The 24,117-nt window shown below is 32.3% G+C and overlaps 1 protein-coding gene across 5 annotated transcripts in view; it reads left to right on the top strand.

The window, feature by feature from the left end:
• The window catches only part of LOC108748948 (homeobox protein TGIF2LX-like), a 44,839-nt gene that overhangs the window by 8,082 nt on the left and 12,640 nt on the right, over nt 1-24,117 (top strand). For 3 of the 5 annotated variants that reach the window (XM_018487393.1, XM_018487391.1, XM_018487389.1), the window contains exon 1: nt 16,742-17,413. The exons of 1 other annotated variant lie outside the window; for it this stretch is intronic. In XM_018487393.1, coding sequence (XP_018342895.1) covers nt 17,317-17,413 — 97 coding nt within the window. In that variant the 5' untranslated portion in view covers nt 16,742-17,316. Of the gene's footprint in view, nt 1-16,741; nt 17,414-24,117 lie in introns of those variants that run through there. One more of the 5 variants, XM_018487390.1, reaches the window with a different exon arrangement.

Raw genomic sequence — 24,117 nt, 5'->3', positions numbered from 1 at the left:
TTATGATGATTCTCAGTAATGTGAATCTCATTCTAAAGAGTGAAATCTCATTCTTAGATCCAGTTTCACTTATCTCACGGTTAACTCTTAACCGAGGTTCATTGTCTCTTTTCAATTCTAGAATTGGAAAGAGATGAGAAATAAGTTGAACCTTAAGAGTTAACTGTCAGTTGTGGAACTGGGCCTTAAAGATTGAAAATTGAGTCACTTGGTTCAAAGATTGGTTCAATTTTTACTTTTTAAAGTAAGATTCTTCAAAGAATTGAGTAAAATATATAATAGAATGACAATCAGGACTGTACTATTGTTTTAACTATTGTAACTATTGTTTTGTAATGTAGACAGAATGAAATGAATTAAACATTATTTGTATACTGTAGAAAAAAGTCATTATTTTTATTAGCATATATAATATAAGCAGTTTTTCAATGAATGACAGCGAAATACACAGTGAACTATTGTCATCGAATTGTTAGAAATCAACATTGTTTATAAATGCAGAGATATACAATGACACAAATTGAAAATAGATACTCGATGAATATTATATTAAAAATACACTATTAAAGCATTTGTTTCAAGATAATTGAAGGAATTATTGGTTGAATTATTGAAGGATATTCAGCTCTTTTAGCTGCAAAAAGATCACTTCTAAAGTGATAGAATAATAAAGTATAATGACTTTTTTTTGCATTAAAAAGCATCGATTTCATTTTAAGACATTTGCACACTTTAACGATAATGTGGAAACAGCTAATGATGTCCATTCTGCCCTTCACTGAGCTTGCCCTACTGAGCTTCATTGTTGTGATCAAAACTTCAATTGACTAAAGAAAAAGATCAGGTTTTTTTCTCTCATAGCACAAGGGAGAGAACTCGCTCTTTTCTTTTCTTTCATTTTCTTTTTTCTTTTTATATTTTCCCATATTATAGACCGCGGGAAAAATATTGAGAAATCGCTTGCAAAAGGTCCACCATAAATCTTACATTATTTTCTCTTTCTTTATCTCTTGATCGTTTTTATAATAACCATCTATCTATCAATCATTGAACAGATACTTACCTGAAAAAACGCTGTAGACAATTGATAACTTTTCGGTAACGATTAAGATTCGAACGCGCATTGTTGACACTTTGATTTCGAAGCTGTCATACAAATGTATTATATTATCAACAATATTACGATTTCTTTAAAAATATTAATCAAGCTTCCATGCTGATCTCATTATTTGATGACAGAAGAATTGAGTAATTTAATTAAAAGAAAATTTAAAAAAATAATTATTTTATTGTTGCATGTCTTCCGTGTTGAACGTTGATTAAAATGTTATCGAATCAATTTTACTGAAAATCAATAGTAACGGGAGACCATTTATAGCTCGGACTGCGAGCTGTTAATTTGTAAATAATTCTGCATTAAATAATTTGTAAATAGTTCAAAGCATAGTCAACCGTCAACAATTTATAATTATTTTCATGGGGCTCGTTATGAAATGCATCTTTTCGAAGTGCGTGCACCTGAAGTTACTCGTTTATTAAGCTTACCTAGCGTAACTTGCGTTAGATATATATCCATTAACAATTATCGCTGACACTCGGTGTTATCCTCCCCTATATATCTTCAGTGCTCTCTTCGCTATACTTGTATAAAAGTTGGCTAGATAACTCCAGCATATCGGTTCTTATCGAATTATTCGTTTATCTAAATATAAATAGATTTATCAATAACAGAGGAAATTACATTGAGCCATTTATCACAGCTTCGTGATGTTAAGTGTCCTCGCAATTTCTTCGAATTTTACGTTTAATACCAGTTAAAAGGTCTATCCAACAAGTCGCACGCGTGTTAGATAACGAAATATTTTTTATTACGTTCTTATTATTTATTAATCTTTAAATAGGTAGGTGAGTGGTTTAAAGATACACAAGATGAGATGCTCAAATTTTAATTTTATAGATGTATTTTTATTATATAATTTATTATGTGTTATAGTTAGATTTACATTAATTATATTATGAAGTAGAGAAATATAAAATAAAGAACTTTAAGACTTCTTGACATCTGGACATTTTATATTTTTTTCCAAATTAAGATTTTAAAAACAACTAAACTTATAGCGTTTTCTCTTGGGAAGCTACACTGGGTGCAGCCTCGTATCGCACTAGTTGCATGTAAACGCTACACTCAGCTACACTATTAGAGTGGTGCACACTATGGTGTACACTACATCATTATTGTGCTAAAACCCTGTTCCCGCTTGACTTCCATTTTCAAATTTTAAATGTTAAAACACACTGGCTCTACACCATCCCTTTGAGACGGTGTAGCAAAATCTCATTTTGTGCATAAAATTTGCACTACACCATAACTACGGAAGTGGGTCTTGATAGTCTGAAGGCTTAGGACATTCGCACGGAATGCAAGAGATCCGGGTTCGATTCCCGGCCGAGGCAATATTTTTCGCAATAAGTTTATTACAATTTTTAAGATTTGAAAAATTTGGGGGGATTATCAGAATAGTTGTGTGAATCCGATAATTTATCGGTTCTCAATTTATTTCTGAATTAATTTAATTTAAATGAATGTTAGTTCAACATCTTAACACTCGGAACATAAGGCGCTTCGTATTTAAAGTTTGAATATTAAAAACATGTTCCATTTCCAATCATATTATTAGATTTTTACTGGAAACTCATTCACATGTCAATAATAATTTTTTTCCACATTATGTTTGTAAAATAAACAATGAAGTGAAATATCTTGGACTACAATCCGTTATTTTATGACGTTTTTAGAAGTGCGTCACTCTTTACACAATTTTCTAAAGAAACCTACGCATATATTATTTGTGTACGAAATAATTCATGTCTTAATTCATTTTTTTAATAAGCCAATTTCTTTAAAATTAGATTTATTTTTTGAAATAAGTTTTAAAAGTAACTTATATTTCACTCACTTGATGAGACAATAAGTTATTTTTTACATATTTTAATTATTATCTTAACTTATTTTTCTTTTTTTTTAGTCTTTTTTTTTAATTCTTCAAAAGTTATAACTTTTTATTTATAAGATTTCTAAAACGATCGTTTCAATTATTATAAATTTAAAGAAAAATTAATATTCAAACAAATCAAGATACAGGAAGGTAAAGATAATCATCAAGAAATATTATTATATAAATTTTCCTTTTCTTTAATTGTATTTATACACAAGAATACTAGAGAACGCGTTGAGTCACATGTCTCAAGCAACCGGTCTAAAACTGTTTCTGTAGATTCTTCGCTTCCGCATAACTGGTCGATCAACGAGATTTTACAAACGATGCGCGTACCTGCGTATTCTTCGCGATCTCCAACGAATCGATAAGTGAATTAAATTCATTTCAATTCGCATTCATGTCCGAAGCTCCATCTTTGGCGGATGCGTATCTCTAAATCGGTTGAAGTCGCATGCTTATCGAACTTTAAGACTTTAGGCAGATAGTTAAAATCATCCTGCTCGCTGACTGGCGCGGATGTACATTTCTTTCTCGTCTCGGTCGTAGAAAACATAGCGTGGGAATTATTCCCTTTTCTTATCGGAAAAGGCTAAAAACTGTCGAAAATGCAAGACGCGCCGGTAAAATCGGTATGACGTATTTTCGTTCGTTTGTTCGCCAAACTAACTGATAGTTGACGACGACGTCAGGTCATCTACGACTATCTGACTGACGTTTCCTGTTCCCCGCTGTTAATGCTAGCCATGAAGACGACGAAGACGACAGCGACCGCGTGACGTTCCATTCGCCGGGGCTAAACATAGAAACGATATTAAAAATACCGGCACTCAGCGCGGCGCGACACTAGAGCGAGTATCTTTCCGGCTTCATCATGTGGAGCACTTATTACGAGACAAAACGCGTATTCTAGTCCCACGTCTCGCGCTTGCGCCTCGAGCTCTCCCCTTTCCTCTCTTTCTTTTTCTCTTTCTGCGTACGTATGTATGCGTAAGTGTATTTGTCGTACGTCATTAAATTTAGATCCTAGAGTCTACCGGCGTCAAGAGATCTTCACGACACCTGTTCTTCTTTTTTTCTTTCGGTACACCGAAATTATACCGGGTCTGTTCTTATTCCTACGCTACCTGAACTGATGCACATGGTACGATAAGTTGAAGTGAAACAAATATACGTTTGCACCAGTTCAGATAGTGCAGGGATAAAGAACAGATCTTATATCAAAGACACAGAGCATGAATTGCACCATTCGTGTATAAAATTGGTCGAGAGATAGGATGTGCGAAGACTCTATCTCTTTCTATTCAATCAATCACAACGTGAGGAAGAGGTATTCCTTCTTTTGCTGACTTACGTTTTCCTATTCTAAAAGTGAATAACGCTGTTCACGATTTATGTCTTTCATTTTCCTAAGAAGATACGAAAAAGGATGGCAATACCTATTTTATATAAATGTGCAAATATCCTTAGTTTCTCAATTACTATCATTTTACCTGAAGTACTGGAATTTATTCGCAATTTTCACCCAATCAGTTCGCTTCCCTTTTGCTAGTCTGCATTTAGACCGTCTCGCAGCGATTGTAGAAGTGAGGTAGGAACTAAGCTGAAGTTTAGCCGAAAGTTACAGAAGTAAATGCGTACGGCACTGGTCCGAAATCAAAAGAAAAGAATTATTCATTGAAAGGAACAGTTTATTCATTGGAAACGTTCTTCAAAACTGTTTCTTTGGTTATGAAATCTTCCATTCCTGGCTTCTTGACATTAAAAGGGTCGTGCGGGTTATCTAGCTCAGAGCGTTGTATATTTACTTTTGCTTCTTATCGTCGCCTACCTACGTTATCTTCGTCTCGTCAGAGCGTTTAGATCTTTAACATGAAGTGTGAATATGCATAACCGAATCGTAGAGAAAATCTTAGCGAGAGTTGTATCAAAAATATTTCGCCGTTTATTGTATCGGTAATGAAATAGAATATGTTTTTTTTAAAACAAATTATTAATACAAAACAAAGTGTCCCCTGTCCCATTTTTTGGGTAAAATACACAGTTCTTAATGTAAGAACCATATACTATCGTTATTGTTGAAGTTCACTTTAACTGTAAACTTCGAAAAGTAGAGCTGTATAAAGAATTCACGATTTTCTAAATTTCAAGTGTTTACCAAGATCGGTGTAGATCGTTTCCGCGCAAAATTACTTATCTTAACGTTATCTGTACGAGCATCGTTGTAACGATGCGCTTATCTGTTACAATGCTAACTAGTGTAGACACGCGATAAATTTCGGCGGAGATAAGTAAAACCGCGAAACTTTCGCCTGGCGTTCATTTGCTCTACGGTTCGACGAGGTACGCGATTAAATTGCAAAATTGTTGATGGTTACATTGTCCGATCGATGACAATTGGCGCCTGCTAAGTAATGTCTTATGATGATGTGCTTGTCTGTACGACATTTTATAAATAGACCCGGCCGTCGAAAATCGGCTTCTGGCAATTTGACAGCGAAGTCTCCTCGAAACGAGGGACAGTCGAGAGATCTCTATTCGTTCTCGAAAATCTTGCATCGAATCGGAAAAAGAAGCTGAAGAATCGTGAATCATTGTAGCACCTCCGTCTCTGCGACGTCTCGTGCTTTCCGTATAATATATTTTTCAACCCGTTACTCTTACAAGTACACACACTGCTAATCGGATAGTTTCCTTGACATGTTTCGGTCATTGGACTAACATGAGAGATCTATTCTGTCATCTCGTCGTGAATCGCACAGTGACTATGCCAACAAAAACTTGCCGCTCATATTTTTCCACCCAGATACCGCGACTTCAACGTAATTACGCAACTTTCTATAATAACCGCCGCATCTGTCACTAATCTTTCGATAAATCGAATTAAGTTTAGGCGTAGCATCAGATTAATTCTGTCGTACGAAACTGTTTCAAGTTTCACGACCATTTGTGATTTCATTAACACGCGTCGAATCGTTTATTATGTGCTTACTATGTAATAATCATTAATAATAATTAATACTACTTATATAGTGATTTCAGTAATTCCATTTAAATTCTAGATTTCAAGACTGATAACGTCAATACTTCATTAATTAATTGAATACCTTCGTGCACAATCGTTTTATCATACATTTTAAGGTCTGTTTTTTATTAACTGCACACGACGCAACAAATTGGAGTGAAACAAACGTATATTTGTTTCATTTCAACTCATTGCACTATATCAGTTCAGAGAGTGTAGCAATAAAAAAAAAAAAACAGACTTATCAAGTAATTATAGAAATTCTTTGTAGAAAAGAATCATTAGATACATCTTCATAAACTTTTATGGTGCATTTATTCTTATTTGACGTATTCAGTAGGAACTAAATAAAGACGGAAAAAAAAGAAGCTAGATTCATCTGATATAATTCACCCAAAGTTTTCTTTGTCAGTTTCGAGAGTACACGCTCTAGGCTTCTTACTAAAATGACATTTCATGTCTAGAGCATTAACAATGTGAAGTTAGCATTGCGATTAGTACCCGGGATATTAAATGTGTCACAATCAGGGTGACCGAATGAGCATCTCGTGGACGCGGCGACGAAAACGCGAGTGTCCTTTTTGCGTTAGCGTCGACGAGCTAACGAGGAGTGCGAATCTTTTCGCCCGCTGTCCACGATTTGCACAAATTATTAAAGGAGCCCGTGCGGATTTGCGCAAGGCATTTAGAGGGCACGCGCTAATAGCGACTCACACGAGCGAGTTATTTAGTGGTCTAGTTTATACCGCCGTATAAATATACATCCTGTACGAGCTTCGTATGTTCTCCGTATGAGGTGATATGGTGCGTTTCTTGCGTACGATGAATATCGGAGAGATAAAATCGGATAGCACACGCATAATGCGCATATTCCATTAACTTTTATTGCATAAAATAGTAATGCACGTTCTCAAGGAAGAGAGTTTTTTTTTTTTTATTATTATATTTTTATGAGCGCTCTTACAATCTCCGTTCGACAGGATGAATAATCGCTCAGCAATGTCTTACATTTATTACTTAAAATCTATTATAGATGATAAATTTAATGCATGAAGTCTCTTGTATATATAAATAGATTTACTATTATAATATCTTAACAGATTTACTGCTACACAGAATTTTTTCAGTTACTATTCTGATCTGTCTCTACTTTTCTCCTAAGATAAATTGATTACCTAAAAAGTTTTAGATTTTATTGCGATTATATGAATTGTATATTACATTCACATCTTGACAGAAAAGCAGCAGTCAATCAGAACTCGCGCTGGTAATTTACAATTTCGGCATTTTGTACTATTTATTATCAGCGCGAGTTCTGATTGGCCACTGCTTTTTCACTTTCTGCTTTTCCGTATATCACAGTCCTTCTTTCGTTCTATTTAAATAATAGGGCTCTTTCGTTCTATTTAAATTTAATTTCACTTTTTCCTTGTCTCTATTCTGTCCAGCCGCACCTGTCCTTTCTTTGTTAATTTTTTCTACTATGTCATTTAAATCTATTCTTTTTTGTGTTATTATTCTTATGCCTTCTTTTTTCTTTCTCTCCTCTTCTTCTCTTTCTATCCAAGATTTTCATTGAAAAGCATTCGAGAAAAACGAATTCGAAAAAATTCGAAAAACAAAATTTTGCAAAGAATATACAAAAAAGTTTCTTATTGTATTATATTAGACCAATAAAATGTATATTTTTTTTATCTCAAAAAGAAAGGGTAATAACTGAAATGTTTATATTAAAAAGCCTGTATATTATTTTTCTTGTCTCCTTTATATTATTTTTACATATCTCTATCTTATTAGGATGTCACTGATGTAAATTTAATTATAAAAGTATATAAATAATAATATGGCTCAATACAATAAAATGAACAGTAATGGAAGGGCTAATCGTTGTCAATCATGAATCACAAAATACATGACTTTCGAATTTGATATAATAATTTTATGTATTTTTTTATTTTATTTTATATTTCTCTTATTATAATAATGTACGCTTAACGACTATTTTTATTTCAATTTTTAATGTAACATTGATAATGACCTGATTGGTGTCGAAACGTCTATAATATTTATGTTTAATATGTTGATCATTATTTTTTGATAATTAAAGTTATTATTTCGGCTCGTAACCCTTCTTGTCTATTATTGTTAATTTTAATTATAAAAAATAAATAATTTTATTTTTATTTTTATTTTTGTTATTATTTTTTAATTCTATACAACAAACTTTAATTTTATATTTTTTTATTTCAAACAATGACTGTTTTACATATTTTTGTCATTAAAATATTCATTTCTAATAAAAAAAACGTTCTAATTTGAAATAATTTTTATATCTTTTATTTTGCTACTGATCATACCTTTAACTCAATATTTGTTAATGACAATTTTGTACGATTTATGTTTTAAAGTACTATTCAGTATCAAAATATTTGTATTTTAATTTCCTTTTTTTGGTCAAAATTACGTTTTTTAATAATACACAGTATATAATAATAATAAATAGGAAACAAAACAAGAAAATTCATGACTAAAACGCCGTTCTGGAAATAAAAATTAAAATAAAAAAAATTAAAAGGTATTATCCGGAAATGTTAAAGTTTATTATTTTTACATTTTTCTATCCCACATTACAGTATAACTAATGTAAATTTAACTAAAATGTATAATATTCTAGTAAAAAATATAATTATAAAAATAAAAATTTTTGGAGTATTTCAGCATTCTCAGCATTTTATCTACCTATTTGTTTAAAAAATCTACCTACTTAAAGGTTAAAAATATAAAAATTGAAAAGCTTAGAAAAGAATAAAAAAAAAGTAGAAAAAGAATGAATAATGATTGATTCTTTGATTCAATAAAAGATACCTTTTTAAAAGCAAATTGAAAAGAATCTTTTTGTGTGTTTACTGATCTTCTGATAACCTTTGGAATGCCCGAAATGTTTGAGACCCTTTCTTTACAAGCAGTACAATTCATTTGCACCGATGACAAAACATCGGTTGGGGATATACATATATACATACATAAGGGATATATTGGAGCATGTTGCGCTGTTGAATTGTGCTGTTAGGGTAGAAACTACTTATATTTTCTAAGAAAAAATCATTCATTTGCTATTAATAGTTATTATTACAATAATGATTTTTATATTAGAATTCTATTTACACTAATGTGCGATGAATACAAAAATTTGTAATTGAGTTCCAAATTGTATTTATTCAAAATTTTCCCGTAAAAAGATGTAATCATATATTCATTCAAAATTTTGGGTTTCCAACAAATATTTATTCACAAAAAATTATAAATATTTAACAAGTATTCATATTCATTAAAACAAAATATAACTAAAATGAAAGCTCCAATAAGCAATCGTTATCGTGCGTGCGTGCGTGTGTAGGGACACACACACACACACATTAAATAAGAAATATATTATTTATTTCCCAAAATATCTTAACTTATAGATTAAACAAGGATGCCCCTCATATAGATTGTGGACTAAGCGCACGTGTCATTGTAGCCACTGATTTTATAGATTTTTGTTTTCTCTTGCAGGCTTGCAAGCTATGTACAGATAATACAGAGTAGAAGTGAATAAAAAACGAGAATATTCGTAATCATATTCAAAAAATATTCATTCAAATGGAATGAAAAAGTATTTATTCTTCTTGACGAATAAAAAAGAAGTATTCGAATGATTATTTTTTTTCATTCACTTTTTATTAATTTATTCGAATATTAGGACACACTAATTTATACAGTGCATTTTCGGTTGATGACGAAAATTTACGGAAAGGTGAATATTTCGGGGTGAGTGTCTTACGTCTACATTTAGATTTTCTATTTACATTTATTTTATCGAGACGCACGCGTCGTTTGTCGTAGTACATTGTAGATAGTAAAATATGATACGACGTCGATAAGATAAAAGTGACTTCTACTGCTAAATTGCTATTAGTGTGTTTAAGAAGCTATAATTATCTAATATCAAATTGCTTCTGTTAATATGTTTAGCGTGAGAAAGGAAAGGAAAGATAGCGTACAGAATAACATTTATAAAAGTATTTATAAAATAAATGTTATTTTGAGAATATTATTCACTACGATTATATCGAAATGTCATTTCGTGATTTCAGTGGGCAAAAATTACTATAAAGAATATTAGAAGAATTATTTAAGAATTAATTTTATACACGTCTCTCTCGAATAACAATTAAATATAATTAAATCTTCCGTTAACTTTTTTCTACTAATTATATATTATAGGTATACAAAAGCACATTTTATCAATCACGTTCTTCTAAATCTGTCAGTGTAATAATATAAAAATAGTATAAAAATATTAAATTTATTTTAAAAGATTTCTTTTTCTTAAAAGTTCTTTTTATAGAACAGCTAAAATACTTGAACATAAATAATAAATTATCATAAAATAATATTATCATAGAATGAAGAAAAGTTAAGATTTAATTACATTACTATATACTCCTATTAGATTAAGATCACTCTATTATTATTTGATGTAGAATCTGTAAATCTCCAGATTCATTATCTATTTGTCAATAATAATTATATTCAATGTTATGTTGCAAAGGAGATGAAGACATCCAACTGTTTACATAGAACACATAGTTTCATTCTCACATATCTTAATTGATTAAATTGAGCTCATATTAGGTGTAGTATATAAAAAGTCATCGCGTATTTTTAAAAGACATCTATCAGTAAAAACCGCAATTACTTTCTTACCAACAATATAAATATATCTTGATAGAGTAAAGTTTCAGCTTTAAAAATCTCTTTTTTAAATTATACGATACGACAATTTTTAATGGAGTTATGAGCAATTAAAGTCAAAATAATTCTTTTATTTAATCCGCGATAACTCAGTAATCAAAAGTCGTAGGAATATTTAAAAAAAACGATTTTGTAGGGAAAGTATCAAGCTTTCACGATAGGTAATCGAAAATTTTCTCAAATTCGTTTTGGACACGTTACAAATCCACAAAGTGAGAAGAAAATTTTTCGTCTTTTTCAGCTCGTAGTTTTTGGTATGTAAAAATTATCAAACTCATATAAACTTAAAAAATGTGATAAGCTTTTAAAAGTAGAGATTTCAAGCTTTAAAACCCTTTTTTTAAATTTGAATTTCATTCATTATTGACGAAGATATTGTATATACAACTTTGAGCTAAAAAATACGCGATGACTTTTTACTACACCTAATATTTTCTTCACTTGTGTTTATGAAAACACTGCAAATATAAGATGCGAGCGGCTTAGGACCTTGACAGCATTGAAGCGCAATTGAGAAGTTAATCGCGATTGTTGTGAGTTTGATGCCGCGCACTTATTTCGCAAGCGCGTGATCATCCAGCGAGGAAATTGCCGAAACGACAAAGAGGAATCACGTAATCGTCGCATAAGTCATTAGGGCAATGCGAATGCGAGTCTAAAATATTAGGATCGGGTTATCTATTAAACGTCGCAGATAAGACGTATCGTTCGTTCAACCGGCACATTTACTTCGTAACGGTGAACATTTTTGATACGTCAGTTTCAATTATGTTTCACGTGCGTAAAACGTTCGCCTTCGAAATAAAGTTTGTTTGAGAGAAGATATTTTCTATGTGTCTCACCTATTTCTTAGAAATCATTTGTTAGTGGGACGAAAGGTGATTCTTCAAAGATGATTTCTTTACTCAGGTACTGATTTAACACTTAGGATTATAAATAACAATAAATAAAGGGCAAAGTAAGAGTCAGCACATTTCGTTTTTAAAAAATAGTCATCTAATTAAAAGGAAATACAAATAAAGGAGAACGAAATCGAAGAAAGTATATAATAAAAATAAAAATAAAAGATACATAAAAAATAATAAAAGGTAAAGAACTAAGCAAAAATTTCGTTACAAGTTTCGGCTGCAAGATTGAGCCCTCTTCAGACAAATACTAGGTCCGCAACTAAGTTTCCGGGTTTTTTTGATCAATGAAAAATGGAAAATTTCAAGAGAAATACAAAAAATGGTTTATTCAAAGTATCGTCCCTCGCTAGCTACACATTTTTGCCATCTCTCTGGAAATACATGAATACCGCGACGATAAAACGGCGCGTCTTTGGACCGAAACCATTCATCCAATCAATTTTGCACTTCTTCGAAATTGGCTAAGTGTAGCTCAGCCAAGCCATGCACCATCGACCAGAACAAGTGATAATCGGAAGGGGCCAGGTCTGGCGAATACAGCGGGTGCGGTAGCAGATCCAATTTCAGCGTTTTAATGATGTCTTGGACGATGGAAGTGCACGGAACATTATCGTGCTGCAATATCACTCGTTCGTGTCTCGTGTCCCATTCTGGCCGTTTTTCGAGCAATGCATCGTTCAAATTGATCAGTTGTTGTCGGTAGCGATGCCCATTGACAGTTTCGCCCGTTTTCAGCAGCTCATAGTACACGATTCCTTTCTGGTCCCACCAAACGCAGAGCATTGTCTTCTTTCCGAAGCGATTTGGCCGTGCCGTCGATGTTGATGCTTCGCCAGATGAAAGCCACGATTTTTTGCGTTTGGAATTCTCGAAATATATCCATTTCTCATCGCCAGTAACAATTCGATGCAGAAAACTCTTTCTTTCATGCCGCAAAAGCAAAATTTCGGAAGTGGCTCTTCGATTTTCCATCTGTCTTTCAGTCAACTCATGCGGCACCTATTTTCCTTCCTTTTGTATTTTTCCCATGGCATGTAAACGTTTGGAAATACCTTGGCGAATCATGTTTAATGCCTCCGCAAGTTGACCTTGGGTTTGCGTATCATCTTCATCCAATAACGTTTGTAGATCGGCGTCCTCAATTGTTTTTGGTCTTCCGGAGCGCTCCTTGTCGAAACAGGATAGTGTCGACCTTCGACAGTGTCGACTTTCGACAGTGTCGACTTTCGACAGTGTCGACTTTCGACAGTGTCGAAATCGCCACTTTTGAAGCGTTTGCAGATCGGCGTCCTTAATTGTTTTTGGTCTTCCGGAGCGCTCCTTGTCGAACAGGACAGTGTCGACCTTCAACAGTGTCGAAATCGTCACTTTTGAAGGGTTTAAACTAATCTTACAACAGGTAGTTTTCAATGGTGCATGTTCGCTGTAGGCCTTCTCAAGCAAACGACGTGCTTCAGCTGCATTTTTTTTTCAAGTTAAAGCAGAAAATCAAAGCTTCCCGCAAATGCAGTTTATTTGGCACAAAACTCGACATCTTCGTTGTTAGAAAAAATATTTTTGCGTTGCGATATGTGTTGGTATTACGACTGGTTATTGTTAACAGATTTCCAAGCTATAAAAAAAACACAACTTCAGACATGTATGTCGACTACATGTGTCGTTAGCACCATCCATGTGTGACACCTGGAAACTTAGTTGCGGACCTAGTATATCGGAAAAAAAGAGTAACCGCAATAAAAATTCGCAAATACAATACATCGTGAGCACAATTCGGGTAAGTCTTGATGTAGAACTCGACAATATTCACGTACGATTACACAGATGCAAGTGTATCATGTCTCTTGAAAAAGTTCTAATTGATAAAAAGATAAGAAGACTTCTTACGAAAAAATAAAAATACAAAACGGAAATTAACATAATCGAAATCTAGTAAGGAATAAAAACTCATCGAAAACATAATAAATTGTACAAAAAAGCGTGTCCATACAAGTAAAAAAAGGCTATTGTAATATATAAAATCAAGTGAAACTCAGAAATAAAACTTAGGATTATTTTTACAATATATTATATTATATATATATTATATATATTATTATAGGTTAGGTTACCTAAACATTAAAAGCTACTGACAGATTCATCAGTGAAATTCATTTATAAATTTCTTAGTTATCTTTATTCTTTAGATAACCATATATTGTAAAGTCGGACTTTAGGCCCGATTATTTTCAGAAATCACAACACTGCGGCGTTCGTTTTATCTCGTAAATACAATAGAGTAATAAGCCTTAAGCATAAGAACAAATCGTAGTCGAGTTTTCAAATTTTCTAAGGGTAGATTTTGCGATCTTAAGGGTACCTTCCTCCTTGCATGTATTTGATCGTTGTATTTGATGTGTTTTAATATCTAAAGGAAGTGTAACGTATTCATTCTTCAATACAATAGCATTTATGTATTTTTTCTTTGATGTGCCATGTATTATAAAAAGCTGCATACCATCAACAGTGAAAGGAATAAGGAACAGGGAACAAGAATCTCAATCTACCAGAAACTGTATATTCCACAATGCATGATTTCTGATTCTCCAGATTGAATATTCTTATTCCTTGTTCCCTATTCCTTTCATTGTGCGCAGCTCCTGAAAGAATTATCATTTATTCTATATTTATTTGTGACTCTACAAGTTATAAATCGTTTACTTGTCCTGTTCTTCGTTACTTTAGAACTTTTTGAAATAAGAGTTTGTTTTAAATATGACTGGCATTCTATTTAACAACTCACAGAGGACCCTCAGATTATAACGTAAATTTTTAAGTAACTTGTAAATTGAACTAAGATATTCATGCGTTTAATATTTCAGTTTTAATATCGGAAATATATATATTTTTCTATGAATATATAATAGACGATTGAAGATTATGAACGATTATTTCTGACTTTATACTCACGATGTATCTCCGGTTTTAGGCATCTCGTTTATATTATTCAAATTTAATAAATATTTAAATTTCTTTCTACTTATTTGTTACATTAAAATAGGGTTGCTTGGTGAAAGAATCGATTTTTTTAATTAATCTGAATCGCAATTATAAGTCGATTCACCAAAAGATTGAATGTCAAAGAATTAATTCGGCAAAGATTGAGAAAAGTTGCAACATTTTTTTTCGATGTGTTTTGCAACTCAGTTTTGCTCGTAGAGTGAATGTAAATGGTTGGATCCATAAGTAAGAACCAATGTCGGTGAGCAAAAAAAAGCTGCACTCTGAAATTCATTCAAAAAAATGTGTAACTAGCTATACACAGAAGATCGATTTCGAGTCTTAAGAATCGATTCATTGATATAATCGAAACTTAAGAATTGATCTAAAACATTGAGTATCGAAGGTAAAAAAATCGATTTTTTTAAAAACGTACAAAAATTATTAAATACGGACTTCTCTTTTGACTTGTATTTATCTGCTATCTTAATCCAAGGGTAAATACCCAACAAAATAAATACCATTGTTGGGTGTTTCTCTTGTAAATCATAGTTTAGTTTTCACTTTTAAAGTTTATTTTCTTTCAATAGCATTATTTTCATGATCCGTTCTACTTCAAAATTTATGTTGTTTCCATAATGCCGATAATTTCTTTCCTAATATTATTTTCATAGTCTATTAGTTTCTTGAAAAATTTCTTTCTTTCCATAATGCTGACAAAATATAAAGTATTTTCTCATAGTATGGTGTCAGTTTGATTTATTTTCTTTTTTAGAAGTTGACAGCTATTTACTAAACCGAGAGCCTATTATTTTTATAGCTTATAAAAATCAATAATTCACAACTAACAAATTTTCTTTTATAAACTTTATTATTGTGAATTTTCAAATTAAACATCTCTTTTGTTTTAACATCTTTTTCTTTAATTTTACTACGACTCATAATAGGTGACTTTACCTATCAACAGCATTATTTTAATTGAAAATAATTTTATTAATTTATATATATATATATATCTAATAACACTATTAACGAAATAAATAAAATTTTGATTAAAATAAAAGCATGACGTATTTTATTACGTTTAAGTCCAATTTTAAGAATTCCGTATTGTTTCTTCATGCAAACTATTAGTTATTATCTGTGGACTATTATATTTCGTGAGTACAGATCGCACAGCTTTTATATAAAGTAAATGTTGTTACAACGTGACAGCTCTGGAGTTCTATGTTGGATTAAGAAATGGTAAAGATCTCAATTTCGAAATTTTTTGTCGTTCTCAGTATAGATTCAATCTCACACATATTAGTGCTTTTTTAATCCTGAAAAGATTTCTGAATCGGTAAAAGAGGAAAAAAAAATTGTACAAAAATTATAATGATTTAATCGATCATACAGACATTTTAGGATTCCCTTAACAGTTTTACTAAATTAACAAAATTATTTTCAATAAGAATAATGCTATTGATAATATCATTTTTTTTAGTGACATGCTGAAGGTTCAAAAGCAAATGTCCGAATCTGCCTACGACAAACACAAGATTATGTCGGACTATTCGTTATCGTGAGCCAAAAATCTTATGGTCATCCTACAATAACCATTAGTGATAAATCGGAAGTCAGAATTTTTCAAAAATTGATCAATTACAGTCCAACAAGAAGAATAATCGATTGATCAATTTCTAGCTTCTGACTTCTGATTTATTACTAATGGCTTATCGAAGAATGTGTGTAACAACTAGATATCGATAAGTGACACGGTGTGACGCAATGGATCATTACATACTTGTTGTTAAACAAAGATGACATGATCCCTGCGTCGCTTCTTAGAAGGTACACAAAGTTTGCTCGATTATAGAAGATTTTGTAAAAAATAGACGCCAAGTTTAACCGCGACCGCGACGCTTTGAATCTTTTCCCACCTCTCCCGCTTACATTAGTGGGGGTAAAAGTTAAGTCGCTCGCCGCCCGGCGCGGCGCCTTTTCGCCTTTTCGCTGATCAGTCACGCGCGGACCGCCGACCGGTGTGGATCGCGGAGTGTTGTTTCTCGCGTGACTCGTGTTAAGATTCCCGCGGAATTCGCGGAACACGTGTTCTCGAATCGACCCATTTCGATTACCGGGATCGCGCGATCGAGAGAACTTTTGTTACGCTCGTCGATCGTCATCGGTGGAAGTGTACTTCCTATAGGAAAGGGACACGAACTGGATGTGGCAATCGCGTCCGGACCGGACGGGGGCGATTGATCTCGGCGGACACGCGTCTCAAATGTGGCCGCGTTGGGGAAATCGATCGGCGATCACGTCGCCGCCGACGTCGCTGTCGTGCCCGCACGTGATCGATACGCGAATCGGACGCGCGGACTTTTACCGGAAACCGGTTTTCCACGCCAAGCGCGCCTCGCGAGAGAACGATTTGCGAACAATTTGAGCCGCACGGATGTCGTGACTCCTAAAGGAAAATTCGTCCACGACACGTAAGGAACTACCGTGGCAACATACGCTCTTCTTTCCTTTTTTTTTTTTTTTTTTTTTTTTTAAATGGATTGTTGACCCTTCAGGATCGTTAAAAGACTTCTCTCCGATCTTCTTCTATAAGATCTTTCACATTCACATGCCGCTGATTCAAAGTTATTATTTTGAACGAGAAAGAAGAATGCACATTGGCATGCAGTTAGACAGGAGAGTGAGCAATGACGGGCCAGGTATAAGTAAGTGTTTGATTGAAAGAAATTGTGTTCACGTGAAAAAAAAAACTCGTTTTTCGAAAATTTTTTCTTAAAGGCAACAGTAATTGTCGGGAATAGTCTTACGATTGTATGAAATATTTATTCGCGTTATACGAATCATGGCGTTGCGTTGAACTGCTCTATTATTGAGCGAAAGCGGGCCTTGCTGTTAACGATTAGATTAGGTCTCCTTTCACTATCATCTGCATCATTCGTTAATTATTATATGAGCTTTTAGAAGAGAATGTCAGGTTTTTTGAAAATTAAATGGATATCGAAAAAATTGTAATTCTAAATGTTTATATTGATTTTATGGAGTAAAATGTATTATATACTATTTTGCTTGCAATTTTTATCTATTTTTTAAAATATATGTACGGTTCTAATAACAGTTTTTTTTTTCTAACAAGGGCAAGAACTTGAAAATGAAAATCAGTTTTAATTAAAAAAATTTTTACAAATAACTTGAAAAGCATTTGCTACACTAAACAAAACATGAATGCATAATTCCTTATTTTCCATCGGAAAATTAACAGTTGTTCAAAATTGAATGACATACTGTATGCAGTCATTTTATGACCACATGACAGTTATTCAGTGACAGTGAATAATGAACGTAGTGAAACATCTAACGTTTAACTTTCGGTTCGCGTATTTCCGATTCAAGTTCTATCGATGAATCTTTTAAATAAAATATTAAAATTATATTTTTTTACAAAATAATAAGTAAAAAATATAAAAGTGGAAAATTTTATTTTTTTACACCGTATTTGTTAATAAACAAGTTTAATCTATTAAAAGTGAAATTTATAATAAAAGCAATTGAAACTTAATATTTTATTATCACTATTTGTTATATGCACCATAGCTGAGGTAAAATATCGTCACTTTTCCGTTTGGTTTAAATCCGGTTTGAATTTTATTGACAAATCTTTTTCTTTCAGAATATTAAAATTGAATATTTTTAGAAGATAGATTTGAATAAATTTGTTTGTCATAGAAATCGATTAAATCCTGAAATACGAGTACTTAATACATTTTATTGTACTATTAGCTAAAATATGTATCTTATAATTCGAAATATTTGCATTTCACTTTTATATTTAAAATTAAATTAGTATATCTCTCTGTGTGTTAAACTAAAATGGAAAATGCTTTTTCCGGCCTGATTTGGAATCATTGATCCTATTTTTATTAGACTTTTAGATAGAATTTTAAAATATTTTAAGTATCTTTGTTAGTATTGAATAAAAACGAGCAATTTGACAATCAAGATAAAAATTTTATTTAGAAAAAATTTACTGATAGTTAATATTATTAGAATTGAAATCAATAAAACTTAATTGATCTAAGTCTGATGATTAATGATATTTTACTGATTTAATTTCTTGAAAATTTTACAATAAAAAAAATGATCACAAAACTTGATATTTTTGAAAATGCTTGAATTCTACACTCTTTAATTATTTTAAATTAATTATCTTTCTAATTTATCACATTTTTTGAATAATGTTTTACAACGATTTTCTTTTAAAAAAAAATTTTCGATGTCTTATAAGAACTTTACATTATAAATAGTATGGAAATCTGCTTAACCGTGTTTATTTAAATTAAAAAGATCCTATTTAGAACATGATTTTATTGTAGGCCACTCTCCCTTACAAAAACGACTCTTGAGTCTACTCTTGTGTTTATTAAGTTCTTAATGATCTTCTTTAATGATCTTAAGTATAACTGATTTTAATTAACTTTTAAATAACTTATTAATTTTTTCAAACTTTTATAACAAATTTATATATTGTCTAAAAAAATTTATTCATTCTCTAAAAAAAATTTATTCATTCTCTAAAAAAAAAATTCAATTTTAACGTTTTGGAAAAAAAGTTCGGTGGTAGAGGGACTGCCACCGGATTCGAACTGGTTTCCATGAATGGACTTGACCTGAAAGAGGACGATTTTCCGTCTGAGCTACGAGTACTTATCCTAAATATTTTTAAAGTACGATTCTTGAGCATGCGATTTGATTTTGAACTTTTTTTTTATTAAAAAGAAGATCACACGCATACCTAATATTCTGCCTATAATTAATAAGAATTTTTCTATTTGTATTTTTAATTAAATTAAATTAATTTTATAAATATATAAATGAAATTATTTAATGTATTTGTCCTAAATTAAAATAACTGATTTCTAATTCTTGCTTGTGTGCTAATAAAGGAAAATTAAGACATTAATTAAGCCTGTACTTATCTACCATTATCTACCATTACCTACAATTATGCATTACGACAATGTAGAATCGTACGATCGAGTCGCATTTCATTATGAGCAACGGTGGAAGGATTGATTTAACCTTGTTATATGTAACTTTATCTTGTAAAACATTACTTTTTAACCCATGTCCCTGCAGTTTGATAATCCTAAAGCTAGTTTAGCCATAGTAAAGCCATAGATTTAGAGAAAATGGAGATTTCCCTCCAAAAGAGTTCCACCAATCCCTCCTTCGAATAATTTTGCCACACCTATAGAGGCGTCAATGTAATTTTCAGGTAAAAACTTTGATTTAATCCGTAAGAAATTAACCAATTACAATCGATTGTGATTGACCAATTTCTTGTTCAAAGTTTACACCTTAAAATCTCATTGTAGATGCTACTTAATAAAGATTAGAGGTATAATTGTTGGAAGCCTGATCATTCGTTCGACTAGGAACTCAATTATTTCACCATAAGTCACAAGATCAACCCAACAATGATTCATTGTAACATTAAAATGGCATAAAATCTATTTCGTAAAAGTTTATAAACGTTTATTGTAACGATAAATATCGATGAAATTTAGATAAGCATTGTTCAAACATTCGTCTAGTTTGGTTATTCGGCGTTAATATCGCGTGTTTTCTTGCCATTCTGTCGGCTCTACGCTCATGTCGGTACGTGGTGTCCGAAAGTGGTGGGAGGGTTTCCGTGCTGAAGCCGTGTGAACCCCAATATCGTCGTTCACCACGTGCTCGTCGAATTTGACCGGGAAACGCGAGATTGTATGTCAAAGCGCGTTTCGCCGTGGATGTTTAAGATTTAAAAAAATTTAAAAAAATCGAATCTGCAACGAATTTATTTGTCCAAACAAAAGTGTTAAATTTTATGTAGTTTTGATCGCAGATATTTTTGAATAAAGTAACGTCAGATGCATCAGATTAAAAAATACCAATATAAATAGTATAATATTATAATACTACTATAAAAGTTAAACGAACTGTTAAATTCATAATCTCAAATTACCCACAAGTGAGTTTGAGTGAGTTATTTTTAATTATTTTTATAGGTCGCCTTCTACTCAATGTATGTCGTTAGTTTAACTAAAATAATAGAATTAAATAATTTAACTCGAGAAAATGTATTAAATGATCCGAATTTAATTTATTATTTGCTAAATGCATACATTAATATAAACTTCACTTTGAAACTAACTACGTAGAAATGGATTGATTTATATTGCGACACAGAGAGTGACACATAGAAGTTAAAAATAACAAGATTATTCGGGATTAGTCGCCGTTATTTCTTCGATATTTAATAGTGCATCGTTTAAACCTACATGTTTGTAAGCGGAATATCGTATAAATGTTCACCTTCGTGACATCTGTGTGACGTTGTTAGCATACTTTGCATTGAATACGGCGATTACATACCTAGCCAAATCCATATGCAATGCACTTCGTTGATCATTCACAGGTCAATCTTGATCATGGTGTTTCGATCGTATCCTAATTTTCGAAATTATGCAATACTTTACTTTTTTGACTTGTAAATAATGGGGTAATGAAATTTTTTTAAGTTTCTTAAATTGACATTAGGTCAAATATATGCGTTCCTAGATAAACAATGATATTTTAAATTCAAAGTGGCAGTTTTAACTTGTATATATAATTTATTTATTATTTTTGAAAGTATTACTATCAAGAATACAAGGTAATAAGACGTAAACAGTAAACGAATCGGTCAATCACAGCAGAGAATGTAAAACAATAATATAAGCAGGAGAGAGAGAGAGAGGGAGGGAGGGAGGGATCCCTAAATTAATTTTCTTACTACTCGTCTTATTGCTTAAATTTTTTTTGGATGCCATAGTCTTAAATCTGATCCTTGTTTCATCCAACTAAAAATTTATCCGTCGTGCTTTTTTATTTGCACAGTAATAAAAGTGAATAGTTCAATATATGAAAGGAGAAAGAAAAGAGGACGAAAAGGAAAGTTTTTGAAATATAGATTTTTTTTCGCCGAGAAGATAAATTACATCGTAAAATAACAACAATGATGCGACTATCGCCTAGACATACGAAAGCGAGAACAGCTAATTTTACGCTGTCGGGTTACTGGACGTTATCTTACGTAACTTCAAAACTCGAGCGCTAAGTTTAGTCTCTCTCTCTCTTAACTCTCTAACGGCAAGTTTCGTTTCCGGAGACGCTACTCTCTTTGCGAAATATATATCTCCTCTTTGAGGAGAGATTCTTCATTCTCGTCGCTTAATTCACGAGATATTAACACGGCGATCGAGAGGTTCGAGGTGCTTTAAAATTCATAGTTACATCATTTACGAAACAAGAAGTTGCATTTGAAACAGGCTTCATATTTTTATGAGAGCTATTTTAAGTCTTTCTTCTACATCGAGTCGCTTCGTTGGAGCGATTGTTGTTTAAATATGAATTAGAATATGCTAGTATTTGATATAATTTTTTTTTTCCAAATGGCAAATTGTAATCTATTTTTTTTTTTATAACCTTGCTCAGAAAATTATTCCAACAGACTTGGCTAACAATTATTTGCCGATCACGTAACTTATCTTTCTCTCCCGTACCATATGTGACATTAAAATTTGCATACAAGATATTTTAATGATTTTAATATTTTGAATATACATCTCTTTATTTTAATTTCATTCTGACAAGATAATTCTTCGAGCTAGGGATTCTCAAGTTAGGGATTGGACATCGTTTAAATTATTTTTAATTGATTCGTTTGGTCCGCTTTATTTAGGATAATGCTTAATATATGTATAATGAGATGCATGTATATCTATTTCATTTTTATCTTACGTGTTTGGCCCGCCTTTGATTATTTAGGATATTTCAAGACAATGTTGAGTACTTCTATTCGGATCTAATTTCCTACCTTTCTATGTTCCGCTTTTCTTTTCTTTTCTCTTTGTCGTGTCGTGAAGCGTGTTCCCTCCAACTTCGGTCTCTGTTTGACCGAACGCAAATCAGTCCGATACTCGCGCTAAATATGGAACCAGCGGAACACTTGGATTATTTTGAGAACGACGAGTTTCTAGCATTACTTAGTAGGTGTGACTGCACGGCGTAACTTGTTAAATCACGCCGTGGGAAACGGACAACGGTATTGTCGAAAGTCGCATCTGTTGGTCTCTGCAGTTTACGAGAAAGAAAAGCCTTTCTTAATTTCTGTTCTGCCTGAGATGAGCAACATATGTGAAGATTCTAGGAGTGGGGGACCACCGAAAGATCCTAACCAAAACATACTATATCTTGACCGTGAATCCTGCGATTTAAATCGGCGAATCTCTTCGAACATAAATTTTAAAGACAAAAACATATAAACTCGGATCGATATCCTCTTCTCGGCTGCCGAATCGTTTTTTTTTTTTCCTCCGCTAAATTTACTGTGACACGAAATGCCAGCTTCTAAAATCACTAAGCACATACCAGGGTGTAATGACACTTGGCAAGCCACAACGAATGGTTTGTTGGCAGCCGAAGTTACGGCGAAAAAGACACATCGTACGCTCTGTATGATTCCGATGTTAATTAAGACGGCTTTGAATGAAGCACCCAAATTAAACAGTTTAACAATTGTGTCATTAGCGACGCATCACGATGAGAGATATCCTCGGGAACTTTTATTTCTTTGCATGAAGTAGCTTGGCAAAATTGTTCGCGTTGCTAATCGATCAATTCAACACGAAACCTACCAATTAGTTGATTTATTGATGGAAAAAGAACACCGATCGCTATCAGTGACAGTGATCAATCGCAACGTGGTAAAAAAAATGAAACGTTCCCATAAATTATTATTATAAAATAATTACAAAGTCTAATTAAAATTAATTGAGACAAAAAGTTTTATCATTTATTAAAAAGTTAATTCTTTCAAGACTGAATGATGGAAATTGAGATGGACTGAGACTAGTAGACTAACTTTCAAAGTTTTTACAAACAAAACTGATCACTTATCGAAAAAGTAAATTCTATATTAGTTGCTACTTACATTTGACTATTTAATAATATTTTAATAATGTGTAAAAATTAATGACTGATATAAAAGAGTATTTTTGACATTTATTCTTTGTATATCCAGTAGCCCGAGTATTGTAAATTTAATGAGGGGGGCGCGATTTTATCGCACTTATGTGTTTGCTGTGCAACGGCCTCATTGTTCATCGTTTTCTATACGTTTGACGTTTTACATCGCTTTCGACCGACCTCTGCTTCGCATAAGTTTTACATAATCATTCGAACAACAAGCTCCGGAGACCGTCTCGCATATCGTGGAAAGGGAAATCGACTTTAGAGTTTTATTTTCATACGATTTACGGTTGTGCGCAGTGACGTCTTCTGACATATTCGCAACATACAACACGGATTATGTAGCAATATGATTTTA

This window comes from Trachymyrmex septentrionalis, unplaced genomic scaffold, assembly GCF_001594115.1.
Source record: "Trachymyrmex septentrionalis isolate Tsep2-gDNA-1 unplaced genomic scaffold, Tsep1.0 scaffold25, whole genome shotgun sequence".
NCBI classification, from domain to species: domain Eukaryota; kingdom Metazoa; phylum Arthropoda; class Insecta; order Hymenoptera; family Formicidae; genus Trachymyrmex; species Trachymyrmex septentrionalis.
This window is presented reverse-complemented; position numbering and strand designations above follow the sequence as displayed.